The 20,789-nt window shown below is 42.6% G+C and overlaps 2 protein-coding genes across 4 annotated transcripts in view; both read right to left on the bottom strand.

Moving 5' to 3' along the window:
• The window catches only part of LOC139406573 (ral guanine nucleotide dissociation stimulator-like 1), a 407,527-nt gene that overhangs the window by 171,614 nt on the left and 215,124 nt on the right, over positions 1-20,789 (bottom strand). The gene's annotated exons all lie outside the window — the stretch shown is intronic.
• The window catches only part of LOC139406572 (neurogenic locus notch homolog protein 2-like), a 56,084-nt gene that overhangs the window by 26,020 nt on the left and 9,275 nt on the right, over positions 1-20,789 (bottom strand). For all 3 annotated transcript variants that reach the window (XM_071149301.1, XM_071149302.1, XM_071149303.1), the window contains exons 2-4: positions 18,563-18,644; positions 4,038-4,303; positions 3,285-3,626 (exon numbers count right to left, since the gene is read on the bottom strand). In XM_071149301.1, the coding sequence (XP_071005402.1) occupies positions 3,285-3,626; positions 4,038-4,303; positions 18,563-18,644 (690 nt within the window). The remainder of the gene's footprint in view (positions 1-3,284; positions 3,627-4,037; positions 4,304-18,562; positions 18,645-20,789) is intronic.

Genomic DNA, 20,789 nt, shown 5'->3' with positions numbered 1-20,789 from the left:
ATCGGATTGCTCAGATTACCATGTCTGCAGTAATGTAGCAGGTATAAGAAATCTACAGCAAAGTTGATACTGTGAGATTTCAAAATGTTTAAAACCATGACTAGAGAGAAACTGTCAACGAATACAGCAAAGAGCTGCTGTTTTTATGACTTCATGTTTAAGTTCTTACTGAGCACTGTCAACTAGAGGTGGTCCAATTAATTAGGGCTGATTCAAGAATTCAGAATTTTAGGGATTCCACCCTTTCGATAAATGATAGGTTTCCAGATTTGACCATATTAATGACCCATGGCTCATATTTCTGTGTGTTTATTATATTATAATTAAGTCTATGATTTGATATTTGAGAGTGCAGTCTGACTGAGCAGTGGTAGACAGCAGCAGACCCGTAACCGTTCATTCAAACAGCACTTTACTGCGTTTGCCAGCAGCTCTTTGCAATGCTTGAAGCACAGCTCTGTTTATGACTTCAAGCCTATCAACTCCCGAGATTAAGCAGGCAATACTATAGCGCCTATAAGAACATACAATAGTCAAAGGTATACGAAATACAAATGGTATAGAGAGAAATAGTCCTGTAATAACTACAACCTAAAACTTGTTCTGAGCAAGGAACTTAAGTTAGATTTTTTACATGGCACATATTGCACTTACTTTCTTCTCCAACGCCTTGTTTTTGCATTATTTAATGTTTATGTTTCATTATTTATTTGAGACTAAATTGATTTTATTTATGTATTATATTAAGTTAATATATAAGTGTTCCTTCAGTATTGTTTTAATTGTCATTATATATAGAAAATTGTCCGGTTAACCGGTATCGTCTTTTTTGGTCCTCAAATAATCGGTATCGGCGCTGAAAAATCATAATCAGTCGACCTCTACTGTCAACACTTTGTATTCAAGACTTTTATAAGCCAAAAAATGCACATTCTTCCCATTTCCACTCAGCGCTACAACAAGCACTGCAGCAGTAATGAATGAGTATGAAAGTGTAAATCGATAGGCTTGCGTTCTAGTTGTTATTAGCAGCTTGGGTCTTTTTTCATCTTTAGGAATATTTCACTTTCTTTGTTCATAAAAGTACCATGAACTTGTCCATGCAGAAATAATGAGGTGTGACTGGAGTTGTCATCATCCGCTGGAGATTGGTGTCCCTTTTTGGTGAGAGTCAGTGGAGAAAAGAGAGAGGAGACTGACCGACCATCAGATGCAGGCATCATCAGCCCAGTAAAATGAAAAGCAAATGATTTAAAACGCTCACTCAGTTGTGCCTCACAAGTAATACAACAACGTATTTATTACTAGTGTGATCATATAGAATACCTCAAATTTTGAAATATATATATTTTTAAATGGTCCGTACAGGGCAATTCAAGCAAAGCCAGTATGCAGTGATAATGTATTGGGTCTATAGCTTACTGCACAAACATCATTGCTACAGAACTGTTTTTAATTTGTTAATGTTGCACAGGCGTACATTTTTTATGTTAAAAACAAATCTGAGCAGTAGACCTAGGCTTGCATTTTGACTCAGAAAGTGATCTCGACTCAGAAAAGGTTGGTGACCAGTAGAGCTTTCCCTGTTAACACTATCAACATTTCCCTTTACTGTGGCAAATGGGATCGAATCAGCGTAATTAGTCACTTTTAATGCAACTATCCTAACAAAGCTAAAAGCTTGCGCTCAACAGACCTGAAATTTGCCCAGTGCCAAACATTTTGAGGGAACATTGGTTGGCACTATGCATTCGGGCAGATAGCATTCTCCTGGAATTCTCCGGACTGCCAGATGGTGAAGCGTGATTCATCACTCCTGCCTATGTGAGTCCACGTACGCACATAGGCAGGAGCTGCTTTCAGGAACTAAACTGGCTGCCTGTTGAGGCTAGGGTGTCCCAGATTAGACTAGGTTTGGTTTACAGGAGTATTTATGGTCCTGCGCCCAGATATTTAAGTGATTACTTTCCTTGTGTTAGGGATGCACACAATCACAGCACCAGATCAGGTGTTGCTGATGTGTGCTTATACAGGTTCAGGAGGAATGCTGGGAAAGGTAATTTCTTGTATACTGGAGCCTCAGAATGGAATGAGTTGCCACTGCCTATAAAAACAACGTCCTCTCTGGACAGCTTTTAAAATAAAGAAAAAATATGTTTGATGTCCTCTGTGCCCATATGAATAACCCCTATGATGTAACTGGAATGATGAGATAGATGTTCCTCTTTTATGTTTCTGTTTTATTATTTCACTGCCATACTGTGTTCCATCTTGTATAGCCATCTTGTCTCAAGAGGACCACAATGGAAATTAGTCCCAGACTTTATTGTGTGTTATCCTCGATGATTTTATTCATGTGCATGTATGGCTTTTAAGTTTTTTTTTTTTAAATGGTCGAATTAATAAACTAAAAACACGTTTCCACTGCTCCAGAGTCCAACAGCAGCGAGCCTTACACCACTCCAACCGACACTTGCCATTGCGCATGGTGCTCTTAGACTTGTGTGCGGCTGCTCGGCCATGGAAACCCATTTCATGAAGCTCCTGACGAACAGTTCTTACGCTGACGTTGCTTCCAGAGGCAGTTTGGAACTCGGTAGTGAGTGTTGCAACCAAGGACAGAGGAATTTTACGCGCTCCGCACTTCAGCACTCGCTGGTCCCGTTCTGTGAGCTTGTGTGACCTACCACTTCTCGGCTGAGCCGATGTTGCTCCTAGACGTTTCAATTTCACAATAACAGTGCTTGTTGCCTGGGGCAGCTCCAGCAGGGCAGAAATTTTACAAACTGACTTGCTGGAAAGGTAGCATCCTATGACGGTGCCACATTGAAAGTCACTGAGCTCTTCAGTACGGGCCATTCTACTGCCAATGTTTGTCTATGGAGATTGCATGGCGGTGTGCTCGATTTTATACACCTGTCAGCAATGGGTGAATCCACAAATTTGAAAGGGTCTCCACATACTTTTGTATATATAGTGTATTTCACTACTATCAATCTTGCTGGCAATCTGTCATATAATGTATCATTTACATAGTGATGACAAGTTATATTGTAAACAGATAACATGAGCTAGGGTTGACAGTTGATTGTTGTGCCCACAAAGAGCCATTGGGAACAGTAGAGATTTAATACATATAGTGTCTAGTGTTATAGCGCCAGTAGGATTCTAGTGCTTGGACCTCAATCAAACATTGATTGCAACAAGCAACAAGCTGCTCTCACTAGGCCTTTCTCCATCTTTCTTTCTTTCCCTCTCTCTCTCTCTCTCTCTCTCTCTCTTACCTGGCAGGCAGTGGCACCAGTAGCTGGTCTCAGAGGTTGGGCGACACGTGCCCCCGTTGAGGCAGGGCGAGGGGGAGCAGGGGATGTAGGGGGTCTCACATTGGCGGCCAGTGAACCCGGGGGCGCAGTTACACCTGTAGGAGCCGGGGGTGTTGACACACGCCCCTTGGTTCTGACACACCGGGGCAGAAGCAGCACACTCGTCAGTGTCGTTGAGGCAGCGAGGACCCCAGTAACCTGGAGGACAGGTACAGCTGAACTTGCCCCCAGACAGAGAGCTGCAGGTGCCTCCATTAGCACAGGGTCCTGACAGACAGCTGTCCTCACGATTACAGCGCATGCCTGGACACACAGGGAGAGAGGTAGTGGAAAAAGAGATGAGTGAGCCAAGGTTATATAACAGAGAAATAGGAAATAATGGGGAAGGGGATACCTAGTCGGTTGCTCAACTAAATCAGAGGTGTAGGGGGCTGCCTTAATCGACGTCCACGTTATCGGTGCCTGGGGAGCAGGCAAACGCTCTTAACAGCTAGGCTACAGTGCCTCATGTCCTTGGTTACTTATCATGGCCATAACATACAAAACAGACTTCTGATCAATGCAAAAGCTAAGGACTGTCCTGAATACATGCACCAAACAAATGACAACATAGTGGAAAGAATGGATTTGGACTAGTGAACTGCACAGCACTTAGCACGTATCAGGAGCGCTTGTACAGTATTAAGCAACAGTTTGAGTCAGAGAGAAGCTGACCTGTCCACCCGTGGGCACACTGGCACTTGTACTTGTCGAGGGAGAGCAGGGTGCAGACTCCTTGTTTGGCACATGGGTTGTTGGGGTAGCAGGTGGAGTTCTGGGGGGTCTGGCAGTGCTGCCCAGTGTAGCCCAGGGGACAGGAGCAGGTAGGGCTGCCCGGGATGCCCGACACAGCCACAGAGCAATTCCCCCCATTCAGACAGTAACCAGGGTGACACGGGTCTTTGTGATGGCAGTAATCACCCAGGAAACCTGCGGCACACCTATAGACAAAGGACAATAAAAGTTGTCTCATCAATCCATCACAGACAGGACATTACACTATAAACACTATAAAGAGGAACAGGAGCAGCAATAGTGGACAACAGTACAAATCAGTCATAGCGTAAGAATCTTACAGCGAGCACCAAATGTATTGGGACAGTGACACACTTGTTGTTGTTTTGACTCTGTACTCCAGCACTTAGTCATTGTATCATTTAAAATCTTATGAGGTTAAAGTACAGACTGTCAGCTTTAATTTGAGGATATAACCATCCATATTGGGTGAATCGTTTAGAAATTGTCCCCACATTTTAGGTTACCAAAAGTATTGGGACAAATTCACTGATACGTGTATTAAAGTAGTCAAAAGTTTAGTATTTGGTCCCATAGTCATAGCACACAACGATTACATCAAGCGTGTGACTCTGCAAACTTGTTGGATGCATTTGTCATTTGTTTTGGTGTTTTGGATTATTTTGTGCGGGGTAAAGGTTGACAGCAAGGTCAAGTTCTCAAAATTTTTAAAAGCAGAAGGATGCGACGAGGTGGTGTTAGATGGAAGTGGCAATTTACCACAGGTGGACTCCAATGAAGTTGTAGAAACATCAAGGACGATCGATGGAAACAGGACGCACCGGAGCTCAATTTTGAGTCTCAGCAAAATGCGGGGGGGGGCTATGTTCAAAAAGTGCTGTAATTTCTAAACGGTACCCTAAAATTAAAGCTGACAGTCTGCACTTTAGCCTCAGTCATTGTATCATTTCAAATCCAACGTGCTGGAGTACAGAGCCAAAACAACAATAAAATTGTCACTGTCCCAATACTTCTGGAGCTCATTAAGTCAGAGAGGGTATGTGGGATAATGTAATGAATACAGGGAAAATACTACACTGAACAAAAATAAAGGCAACATGCAACAATTTCAAAGACTGAGGTACAGTTAACTTAAGGAAATCAGTCTACTGAAATAAATTCCTTAGGCCCTAATCTATGGATTTCACATGACTGGGAATACAGAGTTGATCATGCTGTTGATTGTGGCCTGTGGAATGTTGTCCCACTCCTCTTCAATGGCTGTGCAAAGTTGCTGGATATTGGCGGGAACAGGAACACGCTGTCGTACACATCGATCCAGTGCATCCCAAACATGCTCAATGGGTATCAGGTGAATATACAGGCCAATATACATATCGGGTGAATATACAGGCCATGGAAGAACTGGGACATTTTCAGCTTCCAGGAATTGTGTACAGAGCCTTGAGACATGGGTCCATGCATCATCATGCTGAAACATGAGACAGCGGCGGCAAAGGAATGGGACAACAATGGGCCTCAGGATCTCGTCATGGTATTTCTGTGCATTCAAATTGCCATAGATAAAATGCAATTGTGTTTGTTTTCCATATCTAATGCCTGCCCATACCATAACCCCACCATCTGCCCGGTACAGTTGAAACCGGGATTCATCCGTGAAGAGCACATTTCTCCAGCATGCCAGCATTTGTGAGCAAGAAGCCGGATGGAGGTCCTGGGCTGGCGTGGTTACACGTGGTCTGTGTTTGTAAGGCACGTTGGAAATACTGCCAAATTCTAAATCGATATTGGAGGTGGCTTATGGTAGAGAATTGAACATTCAATTCTCTGGCAACAGTTCTCGTTGACATTCCTGCAGTCAGCATGACAACTGCACAATCCCTCAAAACTTGAGACATTTGTGGCATGTTGTTGTGTGACAAAACATTTGAGTGGCCTTTTGTTGTCCCCCAGCACAAGGTGCACCTGAGAGAAATATATTTTTTGTACATATGGAACATTTGTGATTTTTTATTTCAGCTCATGAAACATGGGACCAACACTTTACATGTTGCGTTTATATTTTTGTTCAGAATAGTTGGACTATTCATGTTCATGTCACTGGAGCTACTGTAAATCATTTGAATAGAGCTGAGCAGCAGAAAGGGTGACAGCAAGGTAAAGTTTTTTTTTTTTTAATGCAGAAGGATGCAACGATGTGGTGTTAGACGGAAGTTGGCCAAGTGGCAAAAACAAAAAACAAGAACAATCTTATGTGAAGTTGCACAAATACTTGTAAACATAAAAACAAGGACATAAGGCCAGCTCACCATCACTAGATAGTCACAAGACATAGAGAAAAGAACAGAAAAAGAAATGCCCTATGTAAAGTGATTTATCGACATGACTAACAGCAGAATGGAAATTACAATATTGCACAAAAGGACAAATGAAAACCCCCACTCTGCCCCATACTTTCACTGTTTCTTCACATGTCCCTCTCAGTTTGACATTGTCATTTTGTACTGTAGTCAGCTCGAAGTCTGTGTATATTGTATTTTGTATTGTCTATTTTCTTAAGTTCTGTCTACTGGTTGTGGTCACAGACCGATCGAGGTTGAAGCATGATCAGTGGTCACGCTGCTCTAGACAGACAGGGTCTCAGGGCTCTAATGCTTCTCAGCACACCGGAGTGTGTGTCTGGCACACTGCCAATACACTATCAAGAGACTCTCAGCCATAGAGTAAACTGCTGACTATCAGATATAGGTCTTCACACCTGCCTCCCCAGACTGGCTCAGCGTAGGCGGATGGTGACATCTTAATTGGGGAGGACAGGCTCATAGTAATGGCTGGAACTGAATAAATTCCATTCACTGACACACGTCCCCCCTCCCTCCCTCCCACACACACACACTTAATTTTCTCAAAAAGGAATACATTTTTATTTCACAGATCATTGAATGACAAACGGGAATAATTTGTATCTTTTGAAATGGAGATGGGAATCATTTTTAAATGTAGTCTCACATGTACTATAAATATTCTGCACTACACCCAAACACAGCTTGAAAATATTAGGTTGAGAGAGCATGGGAAACTCTGGCTGTCATGATTCATGACAGTGAGAATTCCAGAGTAGATCGATTGAAAGTGTATAAGTGTAACCCTAATATTTATCACATCGTCCCAGGCTTCAGAGGATTCACATACCCGTTTTATTTAACATGCTTGTTTCACACACACACAAACAACCTTAAAAAAACAGATCTTCAAAGAGCTGTAACACAGACCTCCTCACCTCTCTCCGATTGGACATGCTCCACAGGCATGACTAGGCTACTTCCCTATAATACCTTCTCATCCCTCCATCCCTCCTCTCCGTCTCAGCACTCCTCTCCTCGTCTTTGGTTACACTATGCCTTCACCCCACCCAAAAACACACACACAACTAAGCACAGCCTGTCAATGATATCACAACAATATGTGCTACCCTGGGAATTTACACTCCCCTCTACTCTACTCCAAGGCAACCTCTCAACCCTCTGAAAGAATGATGACATGGCCCCTGACATAGATCACATTAGCAGCCTGTCAAATAAAGCTGACCATGTCCATGTAGGTAATCGTTTTATATTTCAGAAGACCTATAATGTATGAGTAAAGGGGAACATGATATTTAACAAAAAAATACAATCTCTTGAATTCAACTGTGTTGAAAGAAAAAAATGACATAAGTTTGATTTCATTTAATTGGGTTTATCATTTCTATTTCTGTTGACATGAAGAAATGTCTTGTCCTTCAGCTTGTTATGCTCTATTTAATATAATATTGCCCCTAACCAAAATCACCCTACAGCTAAAGAACAAGGCTGTGAAAGACACACAGCATTATTATTCCCAGGGCGGTTCTAGGTGAAAACAGGAGAGGACCTAATATGACTTATAAGACAAACCATGTTGGCCTGTGTAGTCTGTTTGCTACAATGTGCTGAAGCATGTTGAAAGAAACTAATAAAACACATTAACAAAAAAAGAAATTGGACAAAGCAGTGCACAAGGCCCTACAGTCAAATACAGTCCATACTGCTCCTCACCACCCAGTAGTCACCACCCAGTAGTCAGCTCTACACTCAGGAAGAACTCAGTGGCTCTGCAGCCAAACTCATCTATAGGATTCTTTGTTATCCGCCATGTGGGATTTTTCATTCCCTCCCTCCCGCTCAACCTTCTTCCCTGTCCTTCTCTAAGTGCAGTTTGCAGCAGCTTTCCTCTCCCTCCCTTCTCGGGGTGTCAGGTTTCTACAGCTGGATCACATTAGAGAGCCCCGGTCCCGTCGATGCACCTCCTCTCCCTCGGCTCTCTGATTGCTGACCTCTCCCTGTCCTGTCAATGGGAGCGTGGGTTAGGGCTTGGGGATTGCCTCTACAACTCTCTCATGGACCCCCGCATGCTCACTGATGCCTAAACTCCATCATTGGTACGCTACCCTGCACGTTAGAGACTACTGTCCTATGCAGTGCTTTCGGGAAGTATACAGACCCCATTACTTTTTACACATTTTGTTACGTTACAGCATATTCTAAAATGTATCAAATAAAAATCCTCATCAATTTACAAACAATACTCCACAATGACAAAGTGAAAACAGGTTAAGACATTTTTGCAAATGTATTCAACATAACTGAAATACCTTCCTTAAGTATTCAGACCCTTTGCTATGACACTCAAATTGAGCTCAGGTGCATCCTGTTCCCCTTGATCATCCTTGAGATGTTTCTAAAACTTGATTGGAGTCCACCTGTGGTAAATTCAATTGACAGTGCATGTCAGAGTAAAAACCAAGAGATCAAAGGAATTGTCAGTAGAGCTCCAATAGACAGGATTGTGTCGAGGCACAGAACTGGGGAAGGGTACCAAAACATTTCTGCAGCATTGAAGGTCATCAAGAATGCAGTGGCCTACATCATTCTTAAATGGAAGAAGTTTGGAACCACCAAGACTCTTCCTAGAATGAGCAATTGGGTCACTGACAGAGCTCCAGAGTTCCTCTGTAAATATGGGAAAAACTTCCAGAAGGAAAACTCTCTGCAGCACTCCACCAATCAGGCCTTTATGGTAGAGTGGCCAGATGGAAGCCACTCTTCAGTAAAGCTCACTTGGAGTTTGCCAACAGGCAACAGGCTCTCAGACAATGAGAAAAAAGATTGTCTGGCCTGATGAAACCAAGATTGAACTCTTTGGCCTGAATGCCAAGCATCACATATGTAGGAAACCAGGCACCATTATGAGGAAGCATGGTGGTGGCAGCATCCTGCTGTGGGCATGTTTTTCAGACGCAGTGACTGGGAGACTAGTCAGGATCGAGGGAAAGATGAACGGAGCAAAGTACTGAGAGATCTTTGACAAAAACCTGCTCCAGAGCACCCAGGACCTCAGACTGGGGTGAAGGTTCACCTTCCAACAAGACAACGACCCTAAGCACACCAAGACAATGCAGCAGTGGCTTCGGAACAAGTCTCTGAATGTCCTTGAGTGGCCCAGCCAGAGCCCGGAATTGAACATCTCTGGAGAGACCTGAAAATAGCTGTGCAGCAACTCTCACCATCCAACCTGAGGGAGCTTGAGAGGATCTGCAGAGAAGAATGGGAGAAACTCCCCAAATACACGTGTGCCAAGCTTGTAGCGTCATACCCAAAAAGACTTGAGGCTGTAATCTCTGCCAAAGGTGCTTCAACAAAATACTGAGTAAAGGGTCTGAAAACCTATGTAAAATGTGATATTTGTTTTTTAAAAGCCTGTTTTTGCTTTATCATTATGGGTTATTGTGTGTAGATTGATGAGGGAAAAAAACAATGTAATCCATTTAGAATATGCTGTTACATAACAAAATGTGGAAAAAGTAAAGCGGTCCGAAAACTATCCGAATGCACTGTACATAGTCATTGACCACTGGTCAATTTAATAATGTTTACATCCGGTTTTACCCACTTGATATGCATGTACTGTATTCTAGTCATGGCCATCCTATACAACTACTGCTGTACACACCTTTTCTATTCATATACTGTCCATATATTCTGATGTCTAATTTCTTGCTCTTTTGATTATTTTTTTACTGTCATTGTATTGCTAGAAATTGCAGCACTGTGAGAGCTAGAAACAGAAGCATTTCGCTGCACCAGTGATAACATCTGCAAATCTGTGACCAATAAAATTTGATTGGATGTAGGGCTGACCCCATTTAGTCGACTGGTTAATTGTTTTGTCGATAGGCTGTTGGTCGATAGAGATTTTTTTAGTTGAGCAGTGGCAAATATATCAAAAAAACAATTATGGCACACGAGACACCTGTCTGATTCACACATTTACAATGTTTGTTTGGTTACGGTACTTTCTGTTAATTGCATTCAATATATTATTGTTACAGTTTTATTGTTGTCATTGTAGGAGTGGACATGTTTGCAGAGCGCACAACCTAGGCTACACTTATTTCATTCCTTTTAAGAGTTGTCAATTTATTAATTGTCTTTTGTTTGGAGCGCTACTGTCAATCTTGAGTAACATGCTGACCACACCGCTCCCATTACGTAAAATAAATGTAGACATACACTACCGGTCAAAGCTTTTAGAACGCCTACTCATTCAAGGGTTTTCCTTTTTTTTACATTGTAGAATAATTGTGAAGACATCAAAACTATGACATAACACATGGAATCATATAGTAACCAAAAAAAGTGTTAAAATCAAAATATGTTATATTTGAGATTATTCAAAGTAGCCCAAATTGACGACAGCTTTGCAAACTCTTGGCATTATGTCAACCAGTTTCATGAGGTAGTCACCTGGAATGCATTTAAATTAACAGGTGTGCCTTCTTAAAAGTTCATTTGTGGAATTTATTTCCTTCTTAATGCTTTTGAGCTAATCAGTTGTGTTGTGACATGGTAGGGGTGGTTTACGGAAGATAGCCCTATTTGGTAAAAGACCAAGTCCATATTATGGCAAAAACAGCTCAAATAAGCAGAGAGAAATGGCAGTCCATCATTACTTTAAGACATGAAGGTCAGTCAATCCATAAAGTTTCACAAACGTTTAAAGTTTCTTCAAGTGCAGTCACAAAAAACATCAAGCACTATGATGAACCTGGATCTCATGAGGACCGCCACAGGAATGGAAGACCCAGAGTTCTCTAAGTTACCAGACTCAGAAATTGCAGCCCAAATAAATGCTTCAGAGTTCAAGTAACAGACACATCTCAACATCAACTGTTCAGAGGAGACTGTGAATCATGCTTACATGGTCAAATTGCTGCCACGAAACCACTATTAAAAGGACACCAATAAGAAGAGGAGACTTGATTGGGCCAAGAAACAAAAGCAATGGACATTAGACCGGTGGAAATTTGTCCTTTGATCTGGAATCCAAATTTGAGATTTTTGGTTCCAACCACCGACACGGTGTGGGTGAACGGAGGAACTCCGCATGCGGTTTCCCACCGTAAAGCATGGAGGGGGTGGTGTGATGGGTTGGGGGTGCTTTGCTGGTGATATGGTCTGTGATTTATTTAGAATTCAAGGCACACTTAACCAGCATGGCTACCACAGCATTCTGCAGTGATACTAAACCCAAACCAGATGGGATGCCGTGAGATTATAATTTGTTTTTCAACAGGACAATTACCCAACACACCTCCAGGCTGTGTAAGGGCTATTTTACCAAGAAGGAGAATGATGGTGTGCTGCATCAGATGACCTGGCCTCCACAATCCCCCGACATCAACCAAATTGAGATGGTTTGGGATGAGTTGGACCGCAGAGTGAAGGAAAAGCAGCCAACAAGTGCTCAGCATATGTGAGAACTCCTTCAAGACTGTTGGAAAAGCATTCCAGGTGAAGCTGGTTGAGAGAATGCCAAGAGTGTGCAAAGCTGTCATCAAGGCAATGGGTGGCTATTTGAAGAATCTCAAATATAAAATACATTTGGATTTGTTTAACACTTTTTGGTCTCTACATGATTCCAGGTGTTTTTTCACAGTTTTGATGTCCTCAATGTAGAAAATAGTTTTATTTTAAAAGAAAAGAAAAAACCTTGAACACCTTAGGTGTTCTAGAACTTTTGACCGGTAGTGTCCATGTTATTCAAGCATTTCATCCAAACTGCTCACGCGCGACTGCATACCCTGGGGTTCTAAAATAAATAAATGTTTACACTTGATGTGCTGCAAGTCCACACTCCCATCTCTTCATTGGTTTTTAGGAACATATACCCACATGGGTGATAGAAAACTGTACTGAGGTCCACACTCCAGTCCAGTTAGTGGTGGTAATGCACCTTAAAGTTGGTTGCCAACCGCCAGAAGATGACTGAAGGAGGAGAGATTACTGGAAACTAACTAGGAAGTGCTGTTTTTCCTGAAAGCTCTCTGTTCCATTGCCTGCCTTCGCTCCATTTAAAGGGATATCAACCATATTCCTTTTCCTATGGCTTCCCCATGGTGTGAACAGTCTTTAGACATAGTTTCAGGCTTTTATTTTGAAAAATGAGCGAGAAAGATCACATTGCGTCAGTGGATGGCTGGGTGCCAGCAGCGTTTTGCATGCGGAACAGCTTGGAGGAGACATTTCTCTCTCCTATTGAAGAAGCTAGTCCCGGTAGAAATATTATCGATTATATATTTTAAAAACAACCTGAGGATTGATTATAAAAAACATTTGACATGTTTCTATGAACTTTACGGATACTATTTGGAATTTTTGTCTGCGATGTCGTGACCGCTCGAGCTGGGGATTTCTGAACATAACGCGCCAAATCAAATGGAGGTATTTTGGATATTAAATAAATCTTTATGGAACCAAATGAAAATGTATTGTGTAACTAGGAGTCTCGTGAGTGCAAACATCTGAAGATCAAAGGTAAGCGATTTAATTTATTGCTTTTCTGACTTTCGTGACCTATCTACTTGGCTGCTAGCGGTTTGTAATATTTTGTCTACTGAGAGAGATGTCCTTACATAAACGCTTGGTATGCTTTCGCCGAAAAGCTTTATTGAAATCTGACACGCCAGGTGGATTGACAACAAGCTAAACTGTGTTTTGCTATATTGCATTTGTGATATCATGAAAATGTAATATTTTTAGTAATTTAATTTTAATTTGGCGCTCTGCAATTCAGCGGATGTTGACGAAAATGATCCCGCTAAAGGGATGGGTGCATCAAGAAGTTAAATAGTTGATACAATGTTTCAAGTTTGTTGCAGACAGGCCATGTGTAACCAATGTGATTTATAGGATATTTATTTTTAAAATCAGGATATTTTCTACCTGCAGGTTGCAATGTTTTTATTTGTTGGCTTTATGTAGGCTAATTTTACATTGTTGGAAATGGAAATGGAAGTTACTTTTTAGGTTTGTATAATTTTAATTTAGATCTGGATAGAATTTTGATTAACCACATGCCAATGATATTTAGATATGAAGAAGTTATAAATTAAATGAAACTGTTTCACGAAAATGTGCATATGAAAACCATAACTGGCACGCAGATCGGTAGAAATGGTAGGATAAATTGGCATTCCACATGAGAAAGGTTGCCGACAACCAGCAATTTTAGGAGAGTGATGGCAGAATCTGAAAGCCAACAGGAGCAGGAGGAGAATAGTTGGGCCAGGTTTTTTTCTTCTGGTTATCTAGATCTCTGGCGCCCTTTTGAGGCATGTCTTATTTATCAATAAGTAAGCTTAAAGCATCAGACAAGCTCAATGCATATAATTGATTTTATTAAAACACATAGGGTGTGTCTATATATAGAAAAATAAACGTTTAAAATTTCGACCAATAGATTGTTTTTAGTCAAGGACAGCCCTATCTCCTCCTCTCCCTCCGGCCATCACACATAGACCAGGCTGCATAAACAAGGTGCTCCTGCTCACATTTCACACTTGCCACATTCGCTTTGGCTGGTTGGACTGGAGGTGGTCTCTCTGGTGCAAGTATGTAATATAGTGCTCTATATTCTACAGTAGAAAGTTTCAATTCAAAACCAAAAATAATGTTGTAGGTGGAGAAGATTTTGAGATGTGTGTCTTATGAGATCTAGGCTATATGACACAGTATAATAGGAAAAGTCTTCCTTGGTTTCTTTACAATAAAGCAATTTCTCTCCTTTTTGCTCAATACCTTCTATGCTCTTTACTCAGAGGAATTGTTAGTAGTATTTTTGGAAGCAAACACTTTCATAAAGAGAAGAAAGGCTGCAAAAACAAGCGATGGGGGGGTGCGAAGTTGCGAACAGCAAGAAATGAAGAGAAAATGTGTGGCTTGTAGAGAGATGAGGGAGAAGGAATGAAAGGCAGGAGAGGGTAGAAAAAGAGACTGTCGGAGAGTGGAGACTGACTTTGGCTGTGGTAACATAGCACACTATATTTAAAAGAATACTCCAAAGTAATCCAGATCTGACAGATGGAATAAGGAATCCATTTTGATTCTGTATGCGCCATCTGCTTTCCTCTGTTGTGTGGTGTCATTTAGTTATGAATCTCTAGGAGGCCTGAGGACTTCAATGAAAGATGTTGGCATGTAACCACTGGGCATTTGAACTTCACAGGGTTAGCCTACTTTGTTGTCATTATCACCACAGCTCGTCACTGCAGTGTCTTGTGGGTTTAGAATCTGGTTGTTACATTCCCCACTATTCTGTAGGGCTTCCTCCCTTTCAGATTGAGTGGGTGTAGGGGTGAAACACACAAAAAGGGACAGTCCCTCTTGGCCAGCAGGCCATGTTGACCCTATCTAGTGAGTTGACAATGATGAATGGTCTCGTCTCCACCCCGTCAAGACCCCTGCCATAGACCATACACACAGGCCTAGTCATACCCCACTCGAACATCCACCAACACCCCCACCGGCAGACCCCTTTCTTAGCCCTCTGTTCCAGCCACACTTCAGCTCTTTCCCTGCCCCACTGTCCCAGGGCCAGCCACTATCTTGTCTCAAGGTGCCCCTGGGCCTGTCTTTAGTCTCGTATCTGTGTGGTTTCATTCTGTCAGTACATCTCATTGAGCTGTGGTGGGCAAGTGGACTGGGTGGAAAATCAACACCCTGGGTTTGTTTCTTCAAAATCACAGGGTTTTGTTAACTCAGGTTTTGGTCATGGGTTTGCCTGGCCACTCAGTGTGTGTTATGAGCTACTGTGGTTGTGTGTGCTGGTCTGCTGGAGTAGAGGAGACGGAGTGGTTACAGTGAAAGGAGTGAGGGAGAGATTAAGCTAACGCAGTGCTTCTCCACTCAGCTTTCCCTCCTCCCTTGTGCTGGAGTTTCTGGTTCTCTCCTGTTTCACCTGAGGCTATGGGAGGCTCAATGGGGATAGGAAATCACATCATGGCTCTCTGTAGGGCAAGCTCATGATGAAAGAGAACTGACATATATAGACAGGAGTAGAAAGGGGGTGCGGTTAAGTCAGTGGGGCAAAGGCAAGGGGTAACAGAGGATTTGAGGGTCTGAGGGACTAAAAGTAGGGTGGAGGGTTTAAATGAAGAGAAAGAGATGGTGGAAATAATGAAAAGGGGGATAAAGTGAGGGAGAGAGAGAAAGAGAGAGAGCGAAGGATTAAGACGCCAGGTGAGATGTGTCCAGAGGCATTTAGCTCGGCGGAATCAGGGATGATTGATAGAGTGATGCGGAAGGGGCAGTGACAGGTCATTTCTGTCCCTCTCCTTTCTCCTCCCCTCCCACACCTCTCATCAGTGACAAGTCAGCTCTGAGATACTCTCCTCAAATTACTGCTAAAGAGGCATCCTCCTTTCTTTACTCCCTCTTTTTTCCTCTCTCTGCCCCAAGCTAAATTCTATCTGTCAGATCAAACCAACTACTACACACCAAACTCTCTCTCCCCTTCTCTGTTCAGTCAAGAGAGAGAAAATTAATCAGTTTGCACCATGGCACTGCAGTAGACAAAGGGATCTTGTTCAGGGGAAAAAAAGGTTTGGATGTCATTACTCTTGCCCTAGGGTTGCTGTGATGAGGTACTAGGCCCAACTCTAAATCTATCCTGAGCGAGAGAGAGAGAGCAAGAGAGAGATAGATAGATAGATAAATGTTTTATTGGAAACCTTTTAAGTTTACCAGTAAACTACCAGAATTTTGATAACTCAAGGATTTGATGTAATTTCTCTCAAGACATCAAGTGGCCCTTTTGTGTCCTTCAGATTATCACACGCGTCTCCCTGGCCCTCTGTGGGTTTATCACATCAAATATGTCAAATAATAAATAAAGATCAACACACTTTGCTGTGACTTACCAGTACACTTGGGCACTAACGAAAGCCCAGGCTCAACAGACAGTGACACACAAACACACAGTGGTGACACACGCCTCGTTCTCACACCCTGGCTGAAGGCTTGTAGTCCCACCGGTTCAACAGCTTAAACACACCCTGCTCTGCCAGCCAGCCTCTCCCTCCCAGACTCATAATTCTCTCATTAGGTTCAAAGTAAGCAAAAAGACAGACAGAAATGAGTGCTTGGGTGTCACCTCCACAAAAAAAGCATTACTAAGCATCAGCTGAATGTTCCCCTAATTCCTTCTCTGTATCCTCCTGTTCCCTTTGCACAAAAGCCAACAGGCAGCCATCAATCTGTTTTGGAGCACATTTCAGCCTGCCTCCCTTGTCCCCCGGCAGTGTTCAGCCTTGTCCTAAAGACAGAATATCAACACAACAGTAGTCTTTACAATTAACTCTGACCCCTGGGCTGCTGCACAGTCCATAATTGCACTTGTCTTGAGAGGGATGGACCAGGCACTGTTTTTTCACTGCTTGCCTTAATATGTTGGAAGTCTAATAAACACAATGGGATTTTCACACAATGACTCTTTTAAGGTCAGCCAGCGGGCGGGCAGGAGAGAGAGAGAAAGACTCCTCTCTTCAAGAGGAGCAACCCTCTGCCCGATATGGGACAAAGGACTAAATTAATTCAAATAGATAATAGAGAAGAGGGACAAACTCAAATGTTGAAACGTCCTTCTGGGGCAGTCAGCCAGTTACACAAGTCACTGTTAAAACCAGTGTGTGACTCAAGCGGTCTGTTCAGTGTTCTTTGTCTTGGGCTCACTTGTCCTCCTACTCGCTCTCATTACAACCACTGACTGTGAAAGCTAGGCCTAGCTTAGGTCAGTGTCTTGTTCTACACCAGAGGCACACACAATGTAGGATCCTATAAAATACATAAAGCGGAGAACGCAGACGGAATCACGGAATCTAGACATTAAAACGGAATTCAAAAACATTCAAAAATGTATTCAGCTTAGTATGAAATCAAATAATGTATTCAACTTACTACAACATGTATTACATTTGCCCAAGACATTCAAAAATGATTCAGTGATTCGTATTTTCTTCAACTTTCTGAAGAGGCAACGCACAGGAATGCCTGTGCATTGATTATTTATTTTGTTACTATGATTTTATTTAGCAAATATTTGTCTTACTTTTTAACTCTGTTGTTGTGGATGAGCTGGTAAGTAAGCATTTCACGGTAAAGTCTACAACTGCTGTATTCGGTCCATCTAGCCAATAAAATGTGATTATCCAGTGCCGATTTATTTAGCAAACTCTGCAATTACATGTGTGGTACAGAAACACAGCTAACCAAACAAGTCTCTTGCTGGTGCTCAGTTGAATTAAAGAGCATCTACATTTATTAGATTTTTCCCAGACCCCAAAAGTGGTCTCCTGTTGGAGTTTAAGCACTTAAAACATCCAAAGGGTGTGATTTTGAGAGCGAACCCCCCCCCCAAAAAAATGAAACCTGGAAAAACAAAAATGGATAAAACAGAATTTGGAAAAAAATAAAGCAGACTTTATAGGGCCCTAATAATGGACTCCATACACCTGTAGGGAAACATATTTGCTTTATAGTTGAATTGAAAACATTGACTATAGCCTAGATGTTTTCTATTTATTTCGGAAGCAGCAAACTTTTCAGATTCCACAGGTCTGGGAACAGAAACAGAGTGTGACTCACACCCCATTACATGCAACGTGATAGGTTCATGACCCAGCTGTGTGTTTCTATAATTGATGTATAGATTGGGAGTGTCCGTTCTTTCTATGCTAAGTATAATTACAAGCACTGTCAAAAGCACTAGGCATATATCATGACAAACCGAAATAACTGCAGACATTTACAGAACATTAAAAAGCTATACCCAATCTGGATTTAGACAGTGAACCATTGCCATTGAATACAGTGGAAGAGTCTTGATTCATTTGATTAAGACCCCTTGATTAAGACCCCTTTGAAAATGTACGACTTGGGAGATCCCCCGCAATGTCTACAAAAAAACAGCTTGGAGGTGGAAGTATTCTTTGGTGGGGCTGCCAGTATTGTTATTACTCAGTGACCCTTGGGTTGGCACTGGACCCAACAACCATATGAGGGGTTTCTCCTCGGCCAAGCCAGTCTTACCTGCAGTATCCTGTCCCGTTGGTGAAGGTGGCACATGTAGCATTGTTGACACACGGCTTAACAGCATCCAGACACTGGAGAGCTGCAACAGACAGGAATACAACACATCAGTCAAGAACACACAACCTGATGACTTTAGTGATTATTTCCAATAGGCCTTGATCAATCTGTTTATTCAGAATCCTCTTGAAAACATGCATTTAAAAAAAATCCTAATATATTTTCAGTCTTATGCCAAGCACATCTTACCACTCCTGCCACAAAACCCCAGGTGATCATATTAATATAGGAAACTACAAGAGCCACATTGGCCAGCCAGTGAACATGCAGCAGACAGAGACATCAGTGAGCCTTGATAGAGACCACAATGCTCATCTACGTCAGGGTTTCCCAAACTCAGTGCTGCCCCTCCGGTTGCACCTTTTGGTCTTTGCCCTAGCACTACACAGCTGATTCAAACCAACTCTTCATCAAGCTTTGATGATTTGAATCAGCTGTGTAGTACTAGGGCAAAAAACAATATATACGTGCACCCGGGGGGGGGGGGGGGGGGGCTGCTAGTCAGGCACTCAGGCTCAGCGTGACTTCCCTGTCAAAATAAAGGTTAAGAAAAATATGATTCAAAAAATAAACACTTCCTCTATTGTGTGGGGAGGATGCAACCAGAGACGGCACTCAAGTGCTCCTGATGCATACCAGGCTTGGGCGGTATATCGTATAAAAAAAGCCACAGGGATGTTTTTATTAATACCGTCAAAACTATTTATTTTAAGTTTTTGTATCTACTTTATTAATGAATACCTGCAGTAATTTGTGCAGAACATTAGGAGATAAAGCAGATTGTGTACTTCATTTCACCCGTCACATACTCCACCGGATCCTTGTTGTAAACTCTGGACCTTGGCACCGGATCACCGCTGCTACCGATTGGCTATTGTGGCTAACGCCACTGCCACGAAGCTAGCACCAGTTAGCCGTGAGCCAGGCGCATCTTCCGGCTAGCAAACTTTCGCCATCTGGCTTGGATTATCTGTCGACACGGCCCTCCGCCGCACCACCACGACTGGTCTGCCGACGAATACTCCATCCGCTGTGCCTTCAACCGTCCTCCGTCTGAGCAGACGCTCCTACTAGCCCCGGGCTACTAACTTTAAACACTGTGTTGCCCGCGTGATAGCGTAGTGGTGGCTTCCCTGTTCCATCTACTGCTGCCCCCTGGACACTATGATCACTTGGCTACATAGCTGATGCCTGCTGGACTGTCCATTAATCACGGTACTCCATTCTGTTTATTTAATCTGTCGGCCCCAGCCACGAACTCAGGCTCTGTGTGTAGTTAATCTGACCCACTCTGCCTAGTCATCGCCATTTTACCTGCTGTTGTTGTGTTAGCTGATTAACTGTTGTTGTCTCACCTGTTGTTTTAGCTAGCTCTCCCAATCAACACCTGCGATTACTTTATGCCTGGCTGTATGTCTCAAATGTCAATATGCCTTGTATACTGTTGTTCAGGTTAGTTATCATTGTTTTAGTTTACAATGGAGCCCCTAGTTCCACTCTTCATACCTCTGAAACCTCCTTTGTCCCACCTCCCACACATGCGGTGACCTCACCCATTATAACCAGCATGTCCAGAGATACAACCTCTCTTATCATCACCCAGTGCCTGGGCTTACCTCCGCTCTACCCGCACCCCACCATACCCCTGTCTGCGCATTATGCCCTGAATATATTCTACCATGCCCAGAAATCTGCCCCTTTTATTCTTTGACCTCAACGCTCTAGGCAACCAGTTTTGATAGCCTTTAGCCGCACCCTCATCCTACTCCTCCTCTGTTCTACGGGTGATTTCGGGTGATTTGGAGGTAAACCCAGGCCCTGCATGTCCCCAGGCACCTTCATTTGTTGACTTCTGTGATCGAAAAAGCCTTGGTTTCATGCATGTCAACATCAGAAGCCTCCTCCCTAAGTTTGTTTTACTCACTGCTTTAGCACACTCTGCCAACCCTGATGTCCTTGCCGTGTCTGAATCCTGGCTTAGGAAGGCCACCAAAAATTCTGAGACTTCCATACCCAACTATAACATTTTCCATCAAGATAGAATTGCCAAAGGGGGAGGAGTTGCAGTCTACTGCAGAGATAGCCTGCAAAGTAATGTCATACTTTCCAGGTCCATACCCAAACAGTTCGAACTTCTAATTTTAAAAATGAATCTTTCCAGAAATAA

The sequence above is a fragment of the Oncorhynchus clarkii genome, chromosome 4 (genome assembly GCF_045791955.1).
Source record: "Oncorhynchus clarkii lewisi isolate Uvic-CL-2024 chromosome 4, UVic_Ocla_1.0, whole genome shotgun sequence".
NCBI lineage: Eukaryota > Metazoa > Chordata > Actinopteri > Salmoniformes > Salmonidae > Oncorhynchus > Oncorhynchus clarkii.
Note: the sequence above shows the minus strand (reverse complement) of the source record. Positions and strands in the feature narration are given on the sequence as shown.